Source organism: Athalia rosae, chromosome 2 (genome assembly GCF_917208135.1).
Source record: "Athalia rosae chromosome 2, iyAthRosa1.1, whole genome shotgun sequence".
Taxonomy (NCBI): domain Eukaryota; kingdom Metazoa; phylum Arthropoda; class Insecta; order Hymenoptera; family Athaliidae; genus Athalia; species Athalia rosae.
Genome location: NC_064027.1, coordinates 28840402 through 28866688, shown reverse-complemented (window position 1 = coordinate 28866688; position 26287 = coordinate 28840402). Strand labels below are relative to the sequence as shown.

General features: G+C 39.5%; 1 protein-coding gene and 3 long non-coding RNA genes across 5 annotated transcripts; 3 read left to right on the top strand and 1 right to left on the bottom strand.

The window, feature by feature from the left end:
• Nucleotides 1-6468: 6468 nt before the first annotated feature.
• LOC110117438 lies at nucleotides 6469-12440 on the top strand. The gene is made up of 4 exons (XR_002306056.2): nucleotides 6469-6722; nucleotides 6827-6972; nucleotides 7573-7808; nucleotides 12307-12440. It is a non-coding gene; the product is annotated as an uncharacterized LOC110117438 (long non-coding RNA).
• Nucleotides 11486-16829, bottom strand: LOC105693139 (homeobox protein GBX-2). Its single transcript, XM_012412852.3, has 3 exons — nucleotides 15988-16829; nucleotides 15467-15826; nucleotides 11486-13058 (listed from the first exon to the last, which is right to left on the bottom strand). Exons 1-3 carry the CDS (start codon nucleotides 16289-16291, stop codon nucleotides 12310-12312), a joined length of 1413 nt encoding a protein of 470 aa, XP_012268275.2. The 5' UTR covers nucleotides 16292-16829; the 3' UTR covers nucleotides 11486-12309.
• On the top strand, nucleotides 12950-15506 carry LOC125499826. 2 transcript variants are annotated; one of them, XR_007276827.1, is made up of 4 exons: nucleotides 12950-13117; nucleotides 13437-13662; nucleotides 13988-14256; nucleotides 15391-15506. It is a non-coding gene; the product is annotated as an uncharacterized LOC125499826 (long non-coding RNA). The 2 variants fall into 2 exon arrangements; XR_007276826.1 differs by having other exon boundaries at nucleotides 13988-15506.
• Nucleotides 16177-17692, top strand: LOC125499827. The gene is made up of 3 exons (XR_007276828.1): nucleotides 16177-16310; nucleotides 16912-17079; nucleotides 17504-17692. It is a non-coding gene; the product is annotated as an uncharacterized LOC125499827 (long non-coding RNA).
• Nucleotides 17693-26287: the final 8595 nt, after the last annotated feature.

Here is a 26287-nt window from a genome sequence, read left to right as displayed (position 1 = left end):
TCAGAGACAACAAATTTATTCTTATCATATGAAAATGTAAAAATTTTCGTTACTACAACATCTGCCCATTGAATCTTACCCTCTTTGAAATTAATAATAATAATACAAAAGAATTTTTATTCAAAAAGTCCCGCACTTGAGTCCCGTAAAATTTCGATCACGTGGTTAGGTCGTGTCGGTTATAAAATTTCAACTATTGTTTATTGTTATCGACTGTTGCCCACAGCTTTCGTTAACTTTAGTAGGTGGCACTACCTACATAAATGTTCGAGGGATTTATAAACGAGGAGTTTGATTGAGGAACATCGCGCCATACCTGCTTTCAACATCGGTACCTGGTATGTATAGGATTCAGACCGTTATTAAATTAATTGAATAATCGATAAATCTTTCACAAGTACTGTGTGATCTGCGCCATCTAATAGCTATGTTGAAAAAAGGGGTGACCGGAGGCTCTGCAAAATTGAAAAGTATCCACAGTCTCTTTGGAGATTTATCATTAAATCGAGCATTCATCTCGAGGGTTTAGGTACTACAGAAAACTGATCGTTCGAAGCACTGGTCAAATAATTCATCTGAAAAAACCTGAAATAATGCCATAATATGCATACGACGAAGCCAGACATTAATTCCATATTTCCATCCCTCTTTTTTGGCGGGACGAAAAGCGGGGCATCATCGGCGCGCGGGTTGAAGTTGGCTGCAGTCAACGGGCATTACAGTCATTTGTCGTTCAAATAATTTACAGTAATTACTGGGATGCACTGGCAAAGAGTTCCAAAGTCGAATTTATCCATCTATCCATAAGATCATATGACCATGTTAGTTACAATTTGGGCATTATTCCTTTATGATTCGGGTGAAAAATTATAATAGAACAATGGCCGCGCTATCATGATCGAATGTGAACATTAATGTTCTGGAATTAGGCAGTTCGCTTTTTTTTGCTTTGTCAAGCGCGAGGTAAGTTAAAATTCCAATTTTACCCACCTGTTACAAAACACGTGAGCGTGTGTACCTGCCAATAAATAAGATTCCACGATGGCGCTAAGGGCGAGAGGGGCGGCGCTAGCAACTGGCAAGGGCGGCGTTTGAGTCTCCCGCCATTAAGAAGAGTCATGATAAAGGGGTAGCTGGATGCTGATAATTACGATTAGTAAGCATTTCATTTTACATTCAATACCTTGCTGTAAATGAGAATCGGTAGACCCATGATAACATATGTATTTCTAGAAACATTACATCAGAAAAAACTTCACCATGCTGAAATATATGGAGACAGCATAACTGAAACGATCTTCGAATGGGGTGCAGAAAAGCTCGAGTTCGAAAGCGCAGTATCGATGGTTCCAATCATGAGATCAACAGGCCAAATCACTGCAGATAGGGAAGGTGCATGGGTTCCGTATAAATTTCATCGCATCTGCTAACTGTACGTACGTAGGTTGTGTAGATATAGTTGAAGATATTTTCGGAATATCTTATAATTTTCACGGTAAGATTCAGCGGTATTCTACATAATATAGTTCAAGTTATTGTTTATCGATAATCAAACGACGTGTCTGCGGCAGGTATTTCGACTTTCCACTCGAGTTCCCGAGTCAACGAGTGTATTATAAGCAGCATCGTGAATACAAATATCCCAGAATATTTTTAACTTTCTAAGCAGCAGCTCGTACATAATAGTCAGGGTCAATTTATGTCTCATATTTTATTACTTCATTTGTTGATACACATATATTCACCTGATCCACGCATCTCATTACATGGGTACATACTTCATATACCATACATACATGTCTGGATAAACCGGCAACACGAATTAGAATCTGTATTTTGACCGTCCAATAATTTCGGCGTGGGCGTTCTTACCTGACCTGATGTTTATCGCTTGTTTGCTTAGATAATAGAATGCCTTTGGATTCTCATATCTTCATAGCGGCATCTTGACACCCGACCCAATATGTATGATAATTTTAACATGCCCACACCTTATAATGGCCCTCGTATTTTATCTAACGTTCATATATATCTATGTATAATATAACGCGCTTTTCAATTATTCAGGGTAAGAGGAATTTCAATGATGGGCGAGTTTAAGGATGAGCTTCAAGTCGGTGAATAATGGAGATGATAATACGGTTAGTTAGCTATATGCGATATTATACATATATTCGCGATTCGTATAATAATACGTATAATATAATGGGCGAGTTTTTAGCCTTGCTTGGAGTATAACGATTAGCGCATACGATATCGACGTAGCGAGCATATACCTATACTATATTTCCAGGGGCGAATTACTGTGAAGTAACCGCGAACCGTCCGCAGTTGGCTATCATTAACAATAAGTGTAATTCACCCCGCACGCGGTGCCATGCAACACACATCCCTTTACCCTCCTGCCCTTGCGTATATTACAAATCGTATACATATATACGATCACCCCCTTCTTTACGAATCCCCTGAGCTGCCCCATACAACCCCTTCGTCTATTATTCACGTGTGAATGAAAGCGCAAGCTTTCGATTACATTCCCGATTCTCGTATTGCATATACCGTATCTGGTATTGGGTAAAACGTTACGTGCAGGTAATAACATGGTTATATAGGTATATACACAGGTATATATATATACATATTCCATGTGAAACAGCGAAAAAAGAGTTCGACGTTGATAATTATACGAGCAAATACTTTAGATATATAATTACGGTGATCATGTTTTAAAAGAATATACATAAACCGGTATGTACATGGATTGGGTATAATTTTTGGCTACTTGTATAAATTTTTTTTCTTTTCAAATTTCTCGTATTACATGTATAGGCGGTATATCTAATTCTTTCAATTTATATGACTGTATATAACTATACACGCGCAGATTGTAATCAATGATGAGTTAGACCGGGGCCCAACCCTTTTTACGATTTCACTGTCAGCTCCCGTGGGCATCTCAGCTGAAGCTTTCTACCATTAATTTATAAATCCGTCTTACTACGCGAGTTACGGGTGCTCTCCCTACATCCTTATTCCTTTGCCAAGACCGCGCCGCCACGGGACACTCTGAACTCCGTCTGCATACAAAAATAAAGGTAAAACTTATTATACCTGCTGCACTGCTGACGCTGCTGCCTCTTCGGTGTGGTTTGTTTATTCATGGAGAACAATGAATTTAAATACTCATACACCTTCGTCATATCCTCGTAAATTTTTTGTCCTTTTTTCCTAACATGGAAATCGAGTTATTTATTAGTCATCAATAATTAACGGCTCAATTGATAAAATATATATCAATTGTTACCTTACAGTGTATCACATCCGATAAGAGTTTGGCTCATTGAATTTTAATTTTGCCAGGTCATGGCCTTTCATTAAGGGAGGGAAGGAAAACGATGCTGCCTAAATCAGATAAAAAAGTCCTTTACTCTGAAGGGCGAGAGTCCGATCACTGTATGAACCAGGGGGAGATCTATCGGCTCGACTTGGCAAATTGGAGAACCGCCCACGCGATGCTCGCGTACATCCTGCGACGACGAATATAGGTATAGTATATACTTATATATGTACAATAGGCGATAGCCTAATCGATGAATAGTAAATACATTTGTTCGTAACTCATTATCAGATTATAGGTATATATCAGAGACACGACCCATGCATATACATACCGATAACTTGGGTATATGTATGTATATTATAGCTAATAATTCGTTGTACCTGTGGATCGTACATCGATTTTATTCCTTATGTACTTTCAGATGTGCATATACAGGTATATATATACTCATGCCCACTACGCGTATGCGTTAAAAGGGTAACAACTTTTTAACGAGGAAATAATTGCAGCTATTCTATAGATTAGGTGACTACTAAAGAACTTGACTATACATTACATACATAAGGGATCATAAATTATGAATTGCGCACCACGTTCTAGAAATTAGAGTCGAGGATTGTATGCAGCTGTAATTAATACCTGTAGGTGGTGAATTTAACAACAAATGCATACGTAGATATTAACTTATAAACACGAATTTGACCTTATACGGATCAAGTCCGTTTCTCGCGCCATGGGGAATCTTCCGTTTATATACATCCTATGAGTATATAGATGTGTACGTATACTTTTGGTCGCCGCGCCCCGCTGACTGGACTCTTTTTTTATCGCCTGAAACGTATACCGTATATACCCACGTACATAGGCTGCGGAGGAATGGTCCAGGGTGAGTTTATCAAGGACGAACGTTTAACGTAAAGGGCGATAGTTTTACGGTACATAGCTGGAAACCGCGAATATAGCGTATAGGTGGAGAGTGGAAAACTCGTGGACACCCAAAAGTTGACTCAGCATTGCTGGCTGCTGCTTCTGTTTCTGCTGCTGCTGCTTGCCTTGGGCATGCAGCAATTGACCGTCGAATAAATGTCGCATATAAACGGTTGCCCGCAACCTTTTCTCCTCGGTAGTCCCTGTTTAGTTTATAGAACGCGTATAATATGTACGTATATATTTTTTTTCTCTTCTTTGGTCTCAGATCGCTAAAGGGAATAAAAATCTACGGCGAGGCTGCGATTCCTCTTACCGTGCTTTTTCGAGATGTCGTATTACCCCGGGACGTTAAATTATACCTACAATACACCATGAAATTTGATTATCAAACGTTCAACCCTCGAGGGAATGTATACACGTCGAGGAGATCCGCACCCTGCATGCGGAATATCAGTTTGGAGTGAGTGTGTAAAATCGCGCGCCCGTCTACAAAACCCCCTCTGAATATCGCACGTTGTGTGAATTAAAAATTCATTCATATGTCCACGCGTTGTTGCAGGCGTGAAACTAACGAATTACCATCAACCCTTGATTCGGATAGGGGTTTTAATTTACCATAACTCTCGGATCAAATCAGTCGAAATTCGTTTCTATGTATAATCGAATGAAATATAATTCAATAACTGTTATTCTTAAGTAATTCTGGAGGGTTATTGACGTTATTCCTTGGTTTCAGATTGTAGCCGCATGTGGGATTCTGGATTGGGATTTGGATTCAGAAACGTCGGGGGATAATAACGACGCGAAGTGGTGGAGTAGATATCATACCGCGGTATAATCAGACAACCACGCCTACCGGCACGAAGCGTCGCCGGGGTCCGCCTACCGCGGCAATTACATCCAGGCGGTTTCACTCGTTTCAGTTCCCCCCATCGCAGCAGCAGCTTATGACTCGATTCCCTCGTACCGCTATACGATTATCCGATCCCTCTCCCTCTCCCTCTCCTTTTCCCTCTCCCTCTCCCTCTCCCTCTCGAAGCCCCGAATCCTCGATTCCTTGCGGCACTCGACGTTGCTACTTGATCCCAAACTTCCAACCATTCGCCTCTCCTGCACGATGTCTCCGGCTCCTCAAGTCGAACACATATGTGCGCTATAACTGTAGGTATACATAGCTATAGCTGATACACTATCGTTCCCTCTTTTTATCCAATCGGCTTTTAGTTTTTTCCTCTCTCAATTAGATCCCGCGCGGTGACACCGATTAGTATCCAACAGTGGTTTTCATCTCGATTTAGAAACTAAACGTGATTTGGATCTTTGATTTTTCCCACGAGGTCAATCGTAAGATCAGTTTCTCATTAAAAATATACAGGCTGCCGAAAAAGATGTTCAATCAATTTACTGATTTTTTTTTTCACGTTGGACTCAAAGATAATGAAGAAAAAAAAAGATCAAAGAAATTTTTAACATGGTAGGAATTATAATGTACGAGTTGCAGTTGATGAAAATCCAAAGAAAGGAGGAATTTTTTTGAAATTGCATTCTTTTAACGAGAATCATAGATGTTTCGCGTGAGGTAGCAAAATTTCAGAGATCATATCGAAATCAGAAACTCGAAAAGTTTCTTTGAACGAGATGAGAAACTTGAATAACGCGAAATCGTATAGATCTTATGATAATTGTGCGATGCGAGTATATGAGGTATATACGTCTGTTGCAATATATTTAGTGTTCTTTTTATGTCCTGCGGTACGTGTTTTGAAAATTTTCGCTAACAAGCTATACATAACTATACTCATGTACATAACTCACACCTACACCGATATAACGATCGATCGTCGCGATGATATTCCTGAGTCTATATTACATATAACGCGTATACATACATATACCGCTGAACGTAGGATCAAGTCGTTCGACGCTAATTAATATTCTGCAACATACTTGGATCGATCATTCGGACGCCTCTGGATTATGCGCGCGACTTAAAAAGATCCTTCTTTGCCTTTCAACTAAGAATGAAGAAGTAGCTACAACCAGACCCGGTCAGACATTTAGCGAGTTTAATGGTGTCGATTATACGCGGCATAATACCTATATCACGTATATTTTAGCTGTACACACACATACATAAGTCCTACAGCAAGCCAATATCAAGTATATACATGTATACATTGCATATTAATTAGCACGTAACATAATAATTATAAAGTCAGAAATTTCTGCGACGATGCGAATTCAATTTGTCTCGACGGTTGAATCGGGGCGTATATACTACGTAGATTCTTTTTCGCTAACTGATATACGTATGAACAATTATTACAGCGGCTGTAAGGCCTGAGGTTTGGCGACCACAAGGATTCTGCTAAGTGGCCGGGGAAACCTAGAAGACAGAAGTCCAAAACTAAAAGCCAAGTATACCGGTGTATTTGTATACATGTACATATAGGTATGTATCTACGCGTATTGTTTGTCAGCCACGTGACCTTTATGGGTCCAAGGGGAGTCACGGGGTTAACCGTTGAACCCCGTCATTATCACAACATATTATAGGTATACGACGAAATCTGAAAGTCCCACAATAATTCCGGCTCTATTGTTGCGGATGTATTTAAGTGCAGCGCGGATCGACCACGGCCTGCACTATGCCGAGAATGGTGTATCCGGAATCATTGATATGACGTAGGGAACGTTCTATGGTGAGTTCCTAGTTTCTCTTAATTCGACCTCGAAATTCAAGAGTTCCTGAATATATCATAACAACGATGATATATTTCCTGAGTGGACCGGGTTTTAGCAAACTATAATCTTGTTTGTTATACGTATACTCTTGTTAAGTTATATGCGGCTATTCAGGGAAGTGGGGTTTCATAGATGAAACTTGGGAATATCCCTTTCTCGATATCGCTGCAGCATCGTATACGTTCCTTTGTTGTTTGTATATAAAGTTGATGTTATACGTCGAGTGGAGTTCGCGTACAGCAGCTCTCAACCCCTTTTCACTTTATTCTACTTTTGAGTTCACGTTATACCTGCAGTTAGTTTCGTAAGATATACGATCGCAAAAACTTTGAACAAAAATTTCAAAAATATCTAGCTACTTTATTTGTTGGACAATGAATTGTCGTGAAGCCCAAAGCATGTGGGATCGGAATTTATAAACCCTCCACCTGATCCACCCAGAGATCTACGAGTAAATCTGCAATAAATTATTTCGTCGTTTCGTCAACGCGTTTCTGCGTCTGAATTATACTATATATGTGATTGTAATATGGCATTGTTTTATTCATCAACTGTAGGAATAAGAAGAAAAAAGGAAGAAGAAGAAGAGGAGGAGGAGGAGGAGGAGGAAGAAGAAGACGCGGAGGGGACCTGACGAGACAGTGCGTGCTTACACGGGTGCTACAGGGCAGACAGTTGCGCCCCGAGGTTACGAATTCGTCGCGCTCTCGAACAGTTCCACGTTCTCCCAGAGCTCTCGTCCCGATTTCATGGTCACTAGCCGTACGCGTAGATACTCACTTCTCAAATCGGGGTAAGCAAATCGGGGGAAAAATGGTCCGCGTCCCGCCGAACCATGGGAAAAATTTAATACCCCGAACAATATGACCTGCGATTCAACTCATCCCCGTGCGTTTTCGCAAAATCAACCGCCGATGACTTTGTAGGAGCGATTTGAAACCACGTACAAGCGGATGAAAAATCATCGTATCGTTATCATCGTCGTCATTAAAATGCTCAAATTTTCTTTTTTGCCATATTCGAATACGTTGTGCACGGTTGTGCACACATACATATAGTATTATATATATATACTTCTCTTATAATATGGACCCGAACACAATGGATCTGGTAGTGCATTATGACAATTTGCAATCCGCAAAAGACCGTGCGCGCGGCGGTCGTTTACAGTATAGATCTCGGTATATAGTTACGAGTTACGACTACCGTAAGAAATAAATCATCTCCTCGTCCTGACACGCCCACCTAGGGGACACCGAACGAATCTGCCCTTAACTTACCCCCCTCTGCTTCCCCCCCGAGCCCTCTAGTTCCCCCCCCCGTATCCCTCGTTACGACATTCTCCCCCCACTTCCCCATTCGTATAACTTTTCTCTCACTCTTCTCAACCCCCTCGTATTCTGACGATGCGTTTACCTTACCTGGCCTGCGTCTAATTCTCGTGCGTATGTTTACAACAAGGGTGTATATGATACTCAGGCTTGTGTACAGGTATACCCGTAATTGCTGACATGTGCGAGGAAAGTTCCGAAAAGAAACCCGATTTCCAAGTCAAGAATTATTTTCACTTTTAATTTCGCACACATTTCTTCGATCAATTCGTACAAGAATCGAAAAGGACTCACCTATAATAGTTTGATGTATTATCGTACGTGCGGATCCGTACGATTAGTATAATGCCCCCTTGCCCCTATTAAATTTTTTTGCCGCACACCTGGCGCTGCGTATATAATATACCCTGCACAATATATTTTTCGCGGACGTAAACGATCTCATATACATAGTGTACGCGTACTATAGGACTATGCGTATAGGTGCGGTGTACGTACGTACGTACGTACATAATGTATGTGTACGTGACGATCTACCATGTGAGTTTCGAACGAACCGACCAAACCCCCGGTATTATTGGATAAATTAGGCGTAAGATTTACCTGAGCGCGGGATGCATCCCTTATTTCTTTCTGCGTGTTTCAAGTGGGCGGTGTAGCAATATTCGTGCATGTAACTTATACGTATGTAGGTATATGCATTATTTTATTGCATTCCGGATACCAACTGCAGCATGTATACATACTATACTCTTACGAGTATGCGGTATACGTATATCGTTGTTGGCTCTAAGTTATATCGTAGAAACTGCATAGCTTGTCACAGGTAATTATCGCGGAGCGTTAAATCGGCGCAATGTAAAGTTGTATAACGTTACCTAGCTGTCACTACCTATACCTTTACCATTGTTAGTTTTGACTCGTGAACGTACACACGCGTATTCCAACAGGGTATATCCTAGATACCCACGCAATATTATAAGGTGGCATATGGAGTCACGCCTACAAAGTATATAGAGGGCCTTATGCCAGTCGACCGGCCCAAATCGGTTCTTTTATTTCTCCTCCTTTTTTTTTTTTTTTTTTTTTTTTTTTTTCACGTACAACGCTCACGAGCTGCCCTTTGAAACGTTACACCCTGGCGAATAGGTAGTATCGTATACGTACAGCCGAACTTCAGCAAAGGAACGAACAGAGATCGAAAATTCTCCGGGGAGGTGCAAGCTCCGGTATACGTGTATAGGTATACGCGTTTAGTAGAGGAGGTAGTCAAAAAAGGACCAGTCGGGAATCAAAAGTGACGCAACGTAGCACGTTTTACAATACCTGCGGTAGCTGTATGGCTAACGGCGTAAGCAGTTAGTGACTTTGAAAGGAAGGGAAGGGAGGAAATTGACACCGGGGCGTGATCTCGTTTGAAGGGGGCTATAATAACTATCTGTTGGATGTTGTGTTGTTGGGTGCTGTATGGGGTATGATTTTAGGAACGTCTTTTCTTCGCTGCAAGGACAATGCGATCCATTCGCGTATCGACAAATGATTGTCAAAATACTGTGTATCGTGGACCCATTCCTCTGCGAACCAAAATAGGTATAAAGTTTGTCCCTTTGCAGCTTCTATTTCCAATACTCTTCAATTCCTCTTCGTTTTTTTTTCCAAAAGGCAATACGTCTCGTGTTCCTCTTTTTTTTTCATAGTTCCCGATTTTAGTCGGTAATTTTTCATATGCAATATGGATATAACAATAATATGAACAGAAATAAATAATGCAGTTCGTCTGTATGTAATATACACAAAGTAATCAATTTATTAAATATCGATGATCATTCAAATATTATACCTCGTATTATAACACGATTATATGCGCGGCGATTGTATAGAAATTATTACTGAATAACATTTTTATTTTACTTCATATTTTTTGTACATAAATACATAATATACATATGTATAATTATACGCCGCGGGATTGTAATTAGTTGTTTTATTTTATTTTTTTTACTTTTGTTGCTGAGGTTATCCTTTTTTACGGTATATATTAATCATATAACGATGATAGTGATGACGATAATGATAATGGTAATATTAACAATAATCTATTATAGAAATATATATATAAAACGAGACGAGCCTTATAAAATTGATCCATTTATCGCCAATTTATCGATTCAAAAAGTGAAAAATCAAGGATATTTCAATGGGAGAAATTCGTAGCTCAATTTAACCGATGGACTTGTATTCCTGAGGTAAAATTATGTTAGAAAAATGTAATCGATTTTAAAAATTCTTCATTTTTGGCCCAAAAATTGAAAAAATCCAAAGGGGTACCCCTTGAAATTTTGTCGATTTTGGGTAAAAAAAAAAAATTTTATTTTATATGCTATCCTTATGTATTTTGCCCTCAGGAATCTGAAATCACAAGTTAAATTAGTCTATCTATGAAATTAATCGAGTTATCGCCAATTTTTCACTTTTTGGGGCATAAATTTGAGGATATCTCGACGGGAAAAAATCGTAGCTCATTTTGGACAACGGATTCGTGTTCCTGAGGTCAAAATACATAAGAAAAGTGCCATACGATCAATTTTAAAAAATAAAAATTTTTGGCCAAAATTTGAGATTTTTCCAAGGGGTACCCCTTACGATTTTTTCAAATTTTGGCCAAAAATTTTTATTTTTAAAAATTGATCGTATGGCACTTTTCTTATGTATTTTGACCTCAGAAACATGAATCCGTCGTCCAAATTGAGCTACGATTTTTTCCCTTCGAGATATCCTCCAATTTATGCCAAAAAATGCCTAAAAATAGGGATAACTCGGTCATTTTTGCAGATAGATCAATTTTACTTCCAGATTCGGATTTCTGAGATCAAAATACATAAAGATAGATTGAAAAATCAATTTTTTATTTTTGACCCCAAAAAGCTGAAAATTGGAGATAACTCGGTCAATTTTAGAAATAGATCAATTTTTCTTTCAGATTCGGATTCCTGAGGTCAAAATACGTAAGAAAAGTGCCATACGGTCGATTTTTTAAATACTTCATTTTTAGCCCAAAAATCGAAAAAAATCCAATGGGGTACCCCTTGGAGTTTTTTCGATTTTGGGGTAAAAATTCGAATTTTTTTTTCATGGGTTCTGTATTCTTATGTATTTTGATCTCAGGAATTCCAATCCTCAATCCAAATGGATTTATCTATTAAATTGATCGAGTTATCGCCAATTTTTCACTTTCCGGAGAAGAAAAATATAGATATCTCGATGAAGAAAATTCGTGGTTCAATTCAAGTGTATACTATATTGAATCGATGGTACAAAGAAAAGATTATGGATCATCTCGTAGTATCAATATAATGGAAATAATATGTTATCATTCCAGTAACCAGAACTCATGATATAGGAATAGATCAATTGTTTGGAGGGACTATACTCATGTAACATATAGGAAGGGTTTTTTGATATACACGTTGAGTACGATTTTTGAGTAGATTACATGAAAAAAATTTCCGAGTGTGGAGACGTCGTGAAGCTGTGAAGGGTTTTTTTGATTCCGACGTTTCAGATTAACAATAAGTTACTTACCCATATACTCGAGGTAGCTAGGTATAATATCTAAATTGGTATTTTCCTAAATCCGCTTACAAAAGATTTTTATCGGCTATACGAATGATCTCTGGGTGCGTCTTCCTTTGAATACATTTATGTTCTTTCCTTTGTTCATCGGTTAATTCCCCATACAGTTGGCTCAACATATTATTATACAAGTATCGGAGATTTGGTACCCATACCGCGGGTTTATTTGTTCATATGTACAATTATTTTTTTACATTATGTTTATATATATATATATTTATATGCATATAATTTTATAGAAAAATTGAACGAACGTTATATAGAAATCGATTGATCAAATTTTATCAACAACTGAGGTGATTATTATTTAAATTTATCATTTTACAGAAACTACCTAGCCGAAGGTTCTCCGTGCTGCTGCTGCGACGGTTGTTGTTGCCCACCGGAGAAAATTCTGAGTCCTCCAGGAGTCGAGGAATTCTGCAAGGTACCTAAAGAAGTCGTGTTTCCCGTATGACCTCCAACAGCACCGATACCACCCGCACCGTTCATTCTACGACTGGTTGCGCAGTTCGTCAAACCATTACCAACCAATCCATGACCAAAACCAGAAGATTGGCCTCCCACAGGTTGCGAACATTTTTCCATGTGATGATGATGCGATCGAACGGCGAGTCGGCTAACGTGAACCGGAATCGGAACAACTATTCTAGGTCCGTTTCCCGAATGTTGACCTCCCGGATGACGACCGGCTGAACCACCTGCACCGCTCGTTGTGAGCCCGGCCTTCACCCTCTTCCATTTCGCTCGTCGATTTTGGAACCAGATTTTCACCTGGACTTCGGACAGCTTCAGAGCGTGAGCGATGTGCGATCTCTCCGTTAAACTCAGGTACTTTTTTGCGTGAAATTCACGCTCCAATTCAAGGAGTTGCTCAGACGTGAACGCTGTTCGACGACGACGGGCCTTGCTACCGCTGTTACCGCTGCTCGAACTCCCTCGATCTCCACCTCCGCTTCCCAGTCCGGAACTGGGACCATCCGATCCGGGAACACCGTCTCCTTCGACATCGCCGTCCCCGTCAACTTCGCCCTCGACATCCTCTTCGCTGTCGCCCGATACGCGACCGCTCTCCGATTCTACAGCAGAAATGACGATTCTAAAATTACTTCGTTACGCGACAATGGAATCACATCAGGTACGTGAACACGTTTTATAATATTTACGCAAATCTTTTTTATCAATACAAGTCCCTCCCAATTTTAATATTCTGGATCACTCCAGATCAATAATGAAATGTATGCCCTCTTCTCTTTTTTCTTTCGTATAATGCAGACGCGTTTATAAAATTACCGCAGAGCTATCGTCGCTCGTGTATACTATAAACGACAGAATTTATGGGGGGGTGTAGTTTTTTCTCTCTCTCTTTTTTGTCTTTATTTTCGTCAGGTCAGCACGTGACCCTTGCTGCCCTCCGGTTTATAAGTTCAGTCTGATTTCCTTATTCCCTTATGCAGCTTTTCTATTCATTGGCTATCGGTCGACCAAAGTGGATCACCCCAAGTGGATTTTGCGTTGTACACGGTAAGGGCGGGTCGTCATGCAAGAGTCAAACAGCAGCAGAAGCAGCAGCGCAGCGCAGCGGTAAAAAGAGCTTCAGAAAAAAGAGAAGAAAAAAAATTGATCGTATAGACCGAGAATCGTTGAACCGTGTATTTGGTGAACGTCGATATTTTCTATAAGGTATTCGAATATTATCATTTTATTTCCCCTTTTATTGTCGGCTACCGATCCAATGTTACACATACATATATGGCAGCTATAAGCGTAGATCACAATTAGGCAGCTATACATATATCTGCGCATTTCACGCACGACTAATAATAATTCGCAATGTCAAACGCCGAGTGAAAACGAAATTAATTAGTTGCAGTTGTGATATGCGTATAATGCACGAGCACTTTAATTGATGTCTGGATGTCGGTACGCATACATGCGGTGATCGTATGTTGGTTTTATGCATGTATCCGAATTCGATGAACGAATTTTTTTTTTCATTTATTTTCAGATATCGTCGGTGCGCGGATTTTTGGAAACGTTTCAATTCGGTCCATTCGTCGAAACTAGGATTTCGCGTATCGACATATCGAACTGACATCGTGTACACTGCGGCAAATGTACCATACTATAAGGGTCAATACGAGGCGCTGTATGCACGCATACTGGAGGAACAGCAGTAGCAGTTAGCGTTTGGTATATCATAAATGAATGATAGGTTCTCAGAACGATTACCCATATGAATACAAAATAGTGTCGTCGGCGGGACATCAATTGCAGGTATAACTCGCACGACAATCTCTCATTCACGCCGGTACCCCGAAAATACGTGACTCCTCAATGTTATAATACGCTATTCTCCTTCGATTTATTTTATTTTATTCATTTATTTTTTTATTTTTTTTTATTTTTTTTATTTTTTTCTTTTAATTCTTATATTCCAGCTCACCCCTTTGTAATTCTTTCTTTTAATCTTTCCTCCTCATTCTAATTCACTCGCGCGCGTTACATGTACAGCCCTATCGAATATCTATGTACATTTATTACTTGTACACGTTACTTGGACTCCAAGAAATAATTTAGATTGATGTTTATCGCCGTTTATTATATTCTAATACAATCATCGTATCGTGCGGGGGTGCAAGTTTATTGTAATTTAAAAACGGTAGCTATATAAGCGGAAGCATAAACAACAAGTTTGATTGTATATTAATAGCACCGGTCGTGGAATGCATATCGTTTAAAGGTATATCTTGATTATAATATATCCTATATACCATGCGGTTGTTTGACATTAATTCTTATACATATATAAGGTATATAAGTATGTAATATTTTGCTCTCTCGTTCACTGCTGCATTCTAGCTGTTATTTATTTATATTGTAACTATTCTATTAGTTGTTTGGTGTGCACCATGGCGTGAAAAAACTTGTGCATCGGAATGACGAACGCGTCAGACATCACGATGTGTGATTATATAAGCGACATGCTGCTGCACATTTGACACGCTGCAGCAGCTGCATATGCTGCACAACAACAGCACCACCGCCGCCGCTATACCCGCGATCTTCGCATTTTGATCGGTGATCGATAATCGAAAATCGATAATCATATTCAAAAAGCTACTGTGCAGTGAGTGTATAAAATATTACATTATATGTACACATTTTTATATACCATTGTTCGAACTTATATCAGACTCGCCGTGAATTTTTTGAAGAGCGACTGAAAAGGGGGGAAAAAATAAAAAAAAAAAAAACACAATTACACATTCAATAGAAATGTTTAACATACGTGAATATTGTTTGCGAAGAATGCAGGAGTTCGCGTGTGCAATGAGATAACGTATAGGTACTTCAATTCTTCAATTTACGTGCAAATCGTCAAATGTTGATTTTTGTCCTTGTTTTCAGGGTTTGGAATCAGCGCAGCTGACTCACATATCATTCTAGAAATATATCGAGAAGAATTGCGTGCCTGAAATCTCACCTAGGTGCAGCAGTGATGTCGATGGATGATCGTGGAGAGCCGGTGATGCTGCAGGTGAAAGACTTCTGCAGTCGTCGTCGCTCTCGTCGGTCAAAATGTAATTCCTACCTGCGGAATGAAGAGGTCGATTCGCGTGTTGACTGTAATCGCTGTAACCGCTGCTCTGGTGCAGATGGCTGAGGTTCAGGTTGAGGTTCAAGTTCGCCTGCAGCTGATTCTGGTGCAGGGTATTCGGCTGGGACGAAAATGTCGCCGAAAGGTGCAAAGGGGGCAGAATTGAACTTCCCGTAGCCGCTGCGCCACCTCCGTACATTCGCATGGGCAACCAACCGCCGTAAAGACTCAAAGGCATCGCGAATCCTGAAGTGCGAATAATTCATCAAATACTCCGGATATCGGGTATGCAGATTTTTTAATAATTACACACAATTATGACATATTCGCACAGTACCATCGTCGTGCAATACACGTATAGTACGGTGTACGAAAAAAAGGAAAGCTCTCAAAAATTCTCATTATACCTGGCAAGGCGTTCGCGGCCGTCGCGAGACACCTCTGTTGATAGATTAACTCTCGTTCTCTGTTGTCTAGGTGCGCGTCCAGTTCCGGGTTTCCACTCACTACGTCCCCCAATTCTGATATATGCCGATTTTTATGGGATATTGAAGTTATACCGTGATCGTTCTTCGTACCGATCAAACTCTCGATCGTAAAAGGCTTAGGGACCGGCCTTATCCGAGATTCTGCGATTGGCGACGTTGACTCGAATTCATCACTGGCCGAACCGACATCCACCTCAGTTTCCTCAATCGGACGATCATCCATTGCGGTCGCAATAATTATTGTAAGTTTTGGTTTTTTTAATATTCCTTTGTGTTATTATGAGTGTATATACCGCGGTTTGATTCCCTTATGTCTTCTTCATATATCATTTCACTGTTATAGGTACCTTATATATCTCAAATCGTTGGCACTGGACACTTATACATACCTGCTCATATACACATAATCGATATCAATTTGATTGCTAGTTTAATCGGTCACTGCAGCGATTAATTCTCATCTTACCAACACCCCTTGCACTGGTTATTCCATCACCATATTGCACTGGATTATGCACTGCAGATTATCTTGAAAACGGTTTTTTCTTTTCTATTCTTATTCCTGCCGGAGATCATTCAACTTTCCTGTTACTTGCACAAGCTCGATTTGAAAAAAAAAATTTGTTGCTCTTCGTATTTCAACCGTATACATATCATTTGTATATGAGGGTTGAAACGTTTACTTTATATTATAATAATTCATGAATAGAACACGAGGGATTGACAGGCGTTTATATCACGTCGACTTTACACGACGTAAGTTACGGAGAAACTGTCGAGGTTCTACAAGCTTTTAAATCTGTTCTCCCCTTCACATCGTAATCCCCTTTTCGCCCCTTACAGAGGTGGATGGGCCGTACCGCAATTTACATTCCCGTCCTCTGGTTGGTGGGAAACAAACCAATGACGTTACCAGGAACTCAAGCTCGTTGATGCTGGTCGCCATCTTTAGACAAGGGAGTTCCCTCTCTATCTTTTTATATTTCTAACTCCCTCACTCTTCAGTGCTACGTATGTATAACTTATACCTATATTCATACCTTCATCTAATTCGTTGTATAGTTTAGGCAAATTTCAATTTGCATCTAATTTAATTGCGCTACAGTTGCTATCATTCAACTCATCCATTTCAGCGCAATCAATTCATTCTGTTTGGCAATTTTAATATTATATAGGAGGTATATATTTACACGCATCTTTGCATTCATTCAAATATAAAAAAATTCCACATCATCAGAGAGGATCGGTATATGTTCTTGTTTGTAATATAATTTGCGGTATATATACTTAATAATTTCTTTAGAAAATCCAGACCCCGATATTAAATAACGATTAGCTCGTTATACATGTGCTTTGTAGTATGGGCATTGATGATTTCCATAACTACTTGCAATCATAGCATCAGCCACAACATATACCTAAACTCTGTTCGCAGGACGCATTTAATGGGAAACACATTGCCCTCGCAGAACATCCTCTTTCGCGACTCATTAACCCTGAAATGCCATATGAACACCTGACACGCCACCACGTTGCTGCACTGCAGATCCTGTACAGATATCTATAGCTCCTGTTCGTCATATCATCATCATTATCATCATCTACATCGCCATCTATTCTATTATATCAGGTATGGACGCACATATTTATAACAATAATATTAATAATAATTATTATATAGTGTCATAGGTAAATTATAATATAAGCTCTATATACGTTGCACGTTATATTCGTTAATTAGAGCCAATCTGTACTACCATGGCATAAAAGAAAGAAGATCGTCATAATTATGCGGTTATTTTGGTACAGCTCGTTAAGAGTTTACCGATAGTTTCCTGAGGCACATTTAATTGGACACTGCGTGCCAGTTTAGTCTAAATAAGTTCAGCATCATGATAATCATCTGCAACGCGGTGATCGTCAAGTATACTTACCTTATACGCTGTATAGTTGCCTTAATTTTCCCGCATTCAACTGAATTTGTTGACACTCTGCCAGGAATTTTCATTAGGCAATTGAAATATCTTAAACGAGACGAGAGAAATTTTAACGCATACAGTATACATATAGCTTTGTTAAATCGCGTTGACGATTTTATTCTCATAGTTGAATTTTTTTCGACAATAAGTATAGTTGAATTTATAAGCACTGCAAACTTCCGAGATAGTTCGTGATCTCATTTGTTCAATTATCATGTATATATGTAAGTAGGTATATAAAATTCAACGTAGCTATTAATATGCGAATAATCGTTCTCGACGCAATTCACCGAATTCGTATTCGAGTGGATTCGCTCTGTATAGTTCTGCATGCTGTACAGGGTGGGAACTGTTCGCCGTTACGATTCGACACACGAAATGCAAAATATATGCGAATGAAGTGTTAAAAAAATTTTCTGCGAAACACGTCTAATATCTATATAGCCTTCTTTTTTCGAATTCCCATCGCGAACTCCGCTCATGAACTTTTATTTTTATTACAACGTATGCGACCCCTTTCGAGATATTGAAATTCGATTATATACAATAGCTCCTCATTTTATACATATTGATTACATTGATATCAGATTCTTTTGTCTCATTAATCGAATTATTATAATACCGAACTGTCCGAAAATGATACAAATGTATTTTGATACAATGCACATTGATAATGCGTGTATTGCCGCAGTACAGTATGATAGCCTGCGAGTAGGGTGGTCTTTTGTACGGTGTCACATAAATGTGGTGTATCGTATATAACACGTACGCATATGCGACATACAATATACCTATAAGGAGATCCTACCTAAGTTAGAGACATGAGCTGTAAGCTACGGGTGGGTAAAACGTAAAATGTCTCTTTTCTCGCCTCATAAAGTAGGAGGCAATTAAAACGGACGTTTTCCAAGTAAGCGACTAAAAAAACCCCTCGCAGCTACCTATATGTCGCCGCGAGCGTTTCTCGCCTCGCCTCTCATCTCTCAGGAAATATACGTATAAGTGTAGGCATCTTACACGTATTATACAAGCCTCCAATAGGGACCACGTATATAGGCATATTATAAATACATCATATACGTACATACGTATACATGCATGTGTATATAATATGGGGTGGTGTCACGCCCGCGGTATCTTCACACGTGCGTAACGCTCATGTATGTTATAAGTATACCACGAGCTTGATATATTGTTAGAGTGTATGAGCTGTTATAATAGAATTAAAGCAAGAGAGCTTTCCAGCGAGTGTTGCAGTAATATTACTCCGAAAATGCCGATTCACGGTATATATTCAACGAGGTCAAAAACAAAGGGGATCTCACCTACCGTATATCCTCGTATTTGAGGCATCTGGAGTAATGTTCCTATAAGTAGTCGAGATGTTTGAACCGCGAAGGCGCGCTCCGGCGTACTGTCATGCATTTGTATAGCCCAGCCTGCACCTCGAGGTAAAAAGATTTACCGACGTCTGAGTATTCGGGAAATTATAGTCGCTTTAACTTTGTCTGACTTATACTTATATCACCGTGTTCGCTCGTATTTTGCAGTGTCAAAAGTTACCCGCTCACGATGTGGGGGCGAGGTGGATATTCGGGATGCTGCAGAGAAATCAACTGATCCAAAAAACTGAGGGCAGTGATGCAATTTAAAAATCTATTGAAGGTATGATCGTTGGATATGATTTCATGGCAATTGTATCGGGTAAGTTCAAATCATGATAAACCTTACGCTGTAACATGATTAAATTTTCATTGTTTTTGTTCATGTATACATACATTGGTATTTATCTGACAATTTGAAGGAATTTTCTTACACGTATATAACGTATATTCTAATATTACTGTGGTGCATGTAAGTATATGTATGTATCATGAATTCACGAGGGTCGTTGTACACTTTTTCTGCTTTCTTTATCTCTTTTTTATTTTGGACTGTTAGCGCGGTATATAGCACTCTTTAAACGCATCACCGCCTTCATTTCACGGACAATTTAAACACCGAACCATTGCGTTTGAGTTTTGGTAGTTCGGACGACGTGCGACTGTATTATACTTACATGTCGTTGACGACGACGAATGCAGTCGACTCGACGCTGAGATTTCGGTTAAAGATAGACTCCGTTTAGTCAAGCTGCCACCACGATTAACTTCATGATGTTCTCTTTTATTTCAGAGCCAAGAACCAAAGGGGGATGGTGACGAAAAAAACGAAAAAAATCAACCTGACTCTTGTGAGTTACGCCTTTACGCTTCTGAGCTTCATATATTTAATCACATAAGTATGTTGTGCGCCTATAGCTCGGGTACGACGATAAGTCATCTTCTGAAATCTGATATATTGTTATAGCGTTTTAATTTTTATTCAAATTTTTTCTTTCCGCGTCGTGGTTGAATAAGCACGATATATACCTTTATATACGTAAGTTCGTTTTATCTCAGTTTTTTTTTTTTTTTTTTTCCCTCTAACTTCACTCCTTTCTTTTTTACCGATTCATAAAAACGAGTCGGCACTTGAAAGAGTATCCGAAACTCATTCGCATTCAGTTGAGGCGCCGGCCCTTCTCGACCACCCCCGCGTGTCCTTTTTATCCATACTTCCCTCTTTCTCCCTGTATGCATGTATATGCTCCCGGTGCCGCATCGCATCGCATCGCGTCGCCGGATCGCCCCGCGTGGGTTAAATCGGTGAGAGATAGATTCACCAGATTATTTGTGACTTGTCTCCGTGAATGTCTCGCCTACCCCTTCGTATCCCCCTTTTACACACGTGCAACGTGCTCGTTCGCGTCGCGTTGATCGTCGCGGCGTCAACGAGAATCGAATGAATCGGGAATAAAGGTGTAGAAGAATATACGAAATTTATTGTACGCCAAGGTATACTCGTGAGGGGGACCCACGGACCAAGATAGCGTTCTTCTAATTTGTCGGCTAACCCTTTGGCGGCGAATCAATTAGACTCGTGATTGAAATAACTACAATTTCGTTGACGACGGAGTTGTCATTTTTCCGATCATTCGTGTAATGTATTCATTTGTCTCTTATATTTTTTTTATTTATTCGTGTTTCTATTTCATCGTCAACTTACTCGCCTCATATCCTCTCTGTTCTATAATATGCTGCACATTCGATTGTAGGATCATCCAATTTATCGGCATCTATTACATATAATAACACGTCAGTTTCTCTGAATATTTTCACTTATATTTCAGGCGTTCCTCTTTGTCGGCGTCGTCGACTCAATTACAGGGTGATTTACATACCGCTCTATTTGTCGCCCTCTCGCAAACGCATAGTGGGAGTTCAACGTCATATGCACACCAGTCGCCTCATACTTTTCGATTTAGTGAGCATATCAGAGCCCTCTCATACATCTACTTCCTTTTTTCTCTTTTTTTTTTTGTTTCTTCTACCATCCCCTTTTTACCTCGGATACAATCGGATAAATATTTCGTACCAATTATCGCCTACACGCGTTATACGTACGGAGACACACGCATCGGCAGGGATAAAGAGAGAAGGGAAGCGGGGTAGTTTCCTCGCCGACGCGACGACGGAATGGAATGGAATGGAATTCGAAATACGTTTATTTCGTAGCGTAGTTTGTCTTTGACGTTGGAGTGCAACGGAAGCGGTACCCAACCGTGACTCACGTGCTCCAGCTTATATTCCATTGCGATCCGGTGATGTGCCCTTTGCAGCCGACAGAAAACGTTTCACCCTCGCACATGCGTCCCATACGATAATTCTTGGCAAACAAACCACACCGAAATTGATGAAGAATTATAGAAGCAAAGATTTATCGGAGGCTATTCGAAGACGCGAATTAATTATATTCGTATACCTACCTTATGTGTACACACTCTTTTCCGGTTTTTTCTTTTCGTCGGGAAAAAGTCCAACGATTCAAGTGAAGATAAGTTGAAAAGCTCCGACGCCGTATAATTATAAATTTGTACCTTCGGAGGTTGACTATAAATTGTATGCAAATTAATATTTCAAAATATAATTATGCAGAATATAATATTTTAATCGTACATATATACATGTACAGTACGTAGACGGCTGTGTGTGATATTTATTACGGTCGATAGCTGCAACGCGGAAGTCGTATCGGTGATAAAATCGCATAAATAGAAGTGGTAGGGTGTCAAATCGCTTCATTGGGCCCATAAATGCAATATCCAGTGAATCGGATTCGTGAACATTCACACCCCACGGGACTCAAGTTTTTCTGCTTTATAGTATATACATATATAGTTTGAATTTTAGAACGTGTTATTGTACAGGAGGATCGATTTTAGAATATATGAAATATTATGTACATGCACGGTCATATCACGCGATGCGGATATAATTGAACTTTATCCTGGAGCGATTTGATTGAAATTACACCTATATGTGAAAAGAATCTTAAAATTCATTCATCTAACCCTATACAGCTATGGGATATAACGGTAGAAAGAGAGGCGCATAACTTTCTCGCCTTATTCGCGACTGGCTTTTCCCTTCTTTTCTTCAGTTTTCCCCCTTTTATTCACGCCTGATTATACGCTACGTTCTGCAGGATAGCTTTTTATACCTACGTGATATTTAACTTTCAAATAAATTTATATACTTTGTATGTATATAACACACACTCAGATTTTCTTGCTTTTACATTTTATTGTTCGCCCTAGCGATCTGCATAAATTATATTATCGGTACGTAAATGTATAACGTCGACGGAATATTATGAATGCAGAATACATATATACATAATTCAGCCCTCTGATTTTTGCAAAAGCAATTTTTTCTTTTTTCAATTTTTCTAGTCTTTTATTTGTACCGCGTTTTTATACGGCGCTACTGTAATCTATATTGCAATTTTACATCAAGTGTAACACGCACTTATACATATATCATATAAATCTTATCGAGGGATTGAAAAAGATTTTGACATGTCAACGGTTGCAGGATAAGAAAATCGTCGAAATATTTCGAAGAAGTTCTGTCATTTGTCTCGCGACATACATAGTCCTACACAGGCATGTTTGATCTTTTGGTATATAGATGGGTATGTTACAACTAATATACCGCAGAGAAAATAAATAGTTCTCTTCTCATAGCTGCCGCTGATGGTCCTGCCTGACATCAAGATGTATAAGAATATATCTCTCAAGAATTGAATGACATCAAAGGACGTCACATTCTCAACCGAGTCACCAGCGGGCAGCTACAGCTATCATCATCTTCGAGGCAAAAAACCACTCTCCAAGTTCCGAGCTCACGTCGGACACTCGAACGAAAAAAAGGAGAAAAGAAAAGTAAGAAAAATAATACGAGTAACGCAATCGACTGGGAACTGCGAATGATACGTGATGTTATTATACACGTTAATGATGAAACTGATATATGATAAGCTCATTTTCACCGCAAGCAAAGTATCAGATAATTTGCGAAGAATCGACGCCTCAATTAATGTAACAACCGAGTGGCATTGTTCGATATTTTCCGTGACAAGAATCAGAAGGAAACGACATTTAATATAGTATACCTATATACCTATACCGGTATAATCTGAGAGTAAACAACGTTCAGCGATTCAACACAATAGAAATACGCCATATCACGTCTTCGTTAACATAATCGCATCAGAAGTCTCTTCTTTTCTTATGCCCTCGGTTTTCTATGTACACAGTTATATACCACGTATTACACTCTAACACATTTGAATTTTCTCTCAACACTCCGAGAGTTTATGTTCTATATTATATACGCACCGACCCCCTTTGCAAAGCGTCGAAAAAGTTGCCTCGTCGCGTCTTGAGGTTTTCGCCCGTTCTATGTCGCGTTTATTTTCCTCGCGGTTTCCCTCGCGGTTTCCCTCGCGTTCGTTTTAGGGGCGTGTCTCCACTTCGTGTTTACAGCATTAAAGTTTGAGTACGGAAGTAATACCGGCGGGCCAGAAGCACTGCATTATACTCGACAATTATTATAATCATGATTATAATTATAAGACGTCGCCGTTTATGCACACCCTGCAACTTGATGCGGGTGGAACGCCCCTCGTAGCGGCGTATAACTCGCTTTTCTTATATCGTTTCGTTTCTCTGATAATGATCCTAATTTTTCATTCTTTATTACACACATTAGCTCATCTCTTTTTACAGAGTTTGTTTTAATAACGTTGCAAATGCGAATCTTGAAACATTATTGCGTACCGTATACATACATATATATGTGTGTTCAATTTAAAACTCTTTCAATTAACCGTACATGATTTAAAATGGAATTATACATTTTTCGAATCACTTTTTTATACGGCCGTTGAATGTCTCGAGTATAATGTATAGAATGAGTAATTGGTATGACGAGAGCTTGACAATGTAAATGCCACGATCGTTTTGCAGGCGGGAAAAGTGGCACTTTCGTCTAATAGTATCAAAAACCTCAGCGTCGAAATGACGAGAACTGCCACTGCCGATGCCGCTGCTGGGATGCTGTTCCTTTGCTTTCATTCGTTACACCATTGTAAATAGAAGTGACGAACAGCGTGGCAAATAAGTGACGGGCATCGCGAATCAACCCTGTTATTTAATCCCCCCGCTTCTTTTCTCTCCATATCTCTGAATTCGGCAAGTCGTTCGCGTTTGTTCACTCGGAATCACAACGTAGTGTGGATCGTGTTACAATCGTTCATCCCCTCTACGCAGTTAGCTTCTTCCATTTCCTTCCTAATTCGAACGGGGAAGATTCTCTCTCAACTGATTTAAATAGATCCGAATGAGCAGAGGGGTGGAAATGATCGTCGTATTATTTGCTGTCCTAATACCGATTATAGAATTGGAACATATATGAGTATAAACATGTTATTCTCTACATTGCCTGGGGATATCGATGCTGAATTTGTGGATTTTTTTTTCCCTTTGTTTATATATAATTTAATAATAATTTGCGCGATAAGGGTTACATTTCGTGAGAGCTACTGGCAGAAAAGAGGGTGGGTTTTTATGGTCGCGGTTTGGTTGTTGCAGCAGCAGCAGTGGTATAGCGGTGGTTTGAGGGAGTGGAGTGAAATCGGAGACCCATTAATGTCCCGAGCATTTTGCCTCGCTCTTTTCATCCCGTTTTCATTTTTCCATCCTCGAGGGACGCCCGCGTGTTGCGTTGCGGCGTCGCTCACGAGAAATAATCTCGCCGAGTCCGTGATTCGCGCTGCTCCCTAAGCGTCAAAAACGTTATAACAGTTTATCCTTCCCATTCCCATATTCTATCTATATCTTTCTCTGATGTGGCAGCTTCCTTCTCACACTCCGTTTTATTTCTTTCTCTCTTCACGTCACTTTTTCTTCGCCTGTGCTCCTTTTGCCTTCTCTCTCTCTCTTTTTTTTTTCTCCTTTTTTCAACCCTCCAACCCTCGAGCGGACCGACTACGCGACTTTCTCTCAAGAAGAATGGAAAACTCGAATTGTCGTGAATCGTCCACCCCAAAAATTCCCCACCCCAACCTGAACTTTTCACTGCGACTGGAGAAATTACAATATACAACAAAAAAAATGAAAAAATGCTTCTGAATCAATCGCAGTAGATTCGAGGAAAGTCAAAAATTTCTCTACGCTTACATTGCACAAAGTGAAATGGTCAAATTAGATTGCTAATCGCAAATCTTGTTACTCTTCAGGATTTTGGTATCTTATCATTAGGAGGAATTATCTCTCGTTAAAGGTTCCTGGTAGATATTGAAATATTCAGTCAAATTATCAGAAATAATTACGAAATATCATTTGCAGAGTGTACAAATATTCGTATAAATGTATGGTACATTCATATGTGTGTAATATTATATCTGAGTAAGCTAGCGGAAACCGTAATAGTTGCGTATCCCTTGGGGCGGGGAGGAAATATGAATATGTAGCATTTAGCATTGTGGCGTCAATTTGCAGAAGAGGGTTACAATTCGAGGTATACCATACACACGAATGCATTTATAAACGCGTATATTTGATACATAATTCTCATATACATTTACATTTATGTTACCCATACTTTTGCGTATAATAGCGTGCATAATATCTGTGCACGTCTACGTAGAGTTTGAGATACATTGTGCGCTAAATGCACGTGCATTAGCCTGTCACTCTGGAAGTCAACTTGACGTGAGTACAAATAGTATAGCAGTGATCGTGGCGTATTCGTATAATAATGTATATTCCTATACATAGATACGGGCAGCCAACTTACCCTCCTCTAGCTGCTAGA

What these genes read in the sequence shown, in the direction of transcription:
- LOC105693139 (XM_012412852.3), bottom strand. Translation starts at nt 16,291, where the DNA reads ATGGATGATCGTCCGATTGAGGAAACTGAGGTGGATGTCGGTTCGGCC. An exon ending in GGCCGCGAACGCCTTGCCAG is followed by an intron (nt 15,827 to 15,987) that starts GTATAATGAGAA and finishes TTCGCACTTCAG; the next exon opens with GATTCGCGATGCCTTTGAGT. An exon ending in GACATCACTGCTGCACCTAG is followed by an intron (nt 13,059 to 15,466) that starts GTGAGATTTCAG and finishes TTTCTGCTGTAG; the next exon opens with AATCGGAGAGCGGTCGCGTA.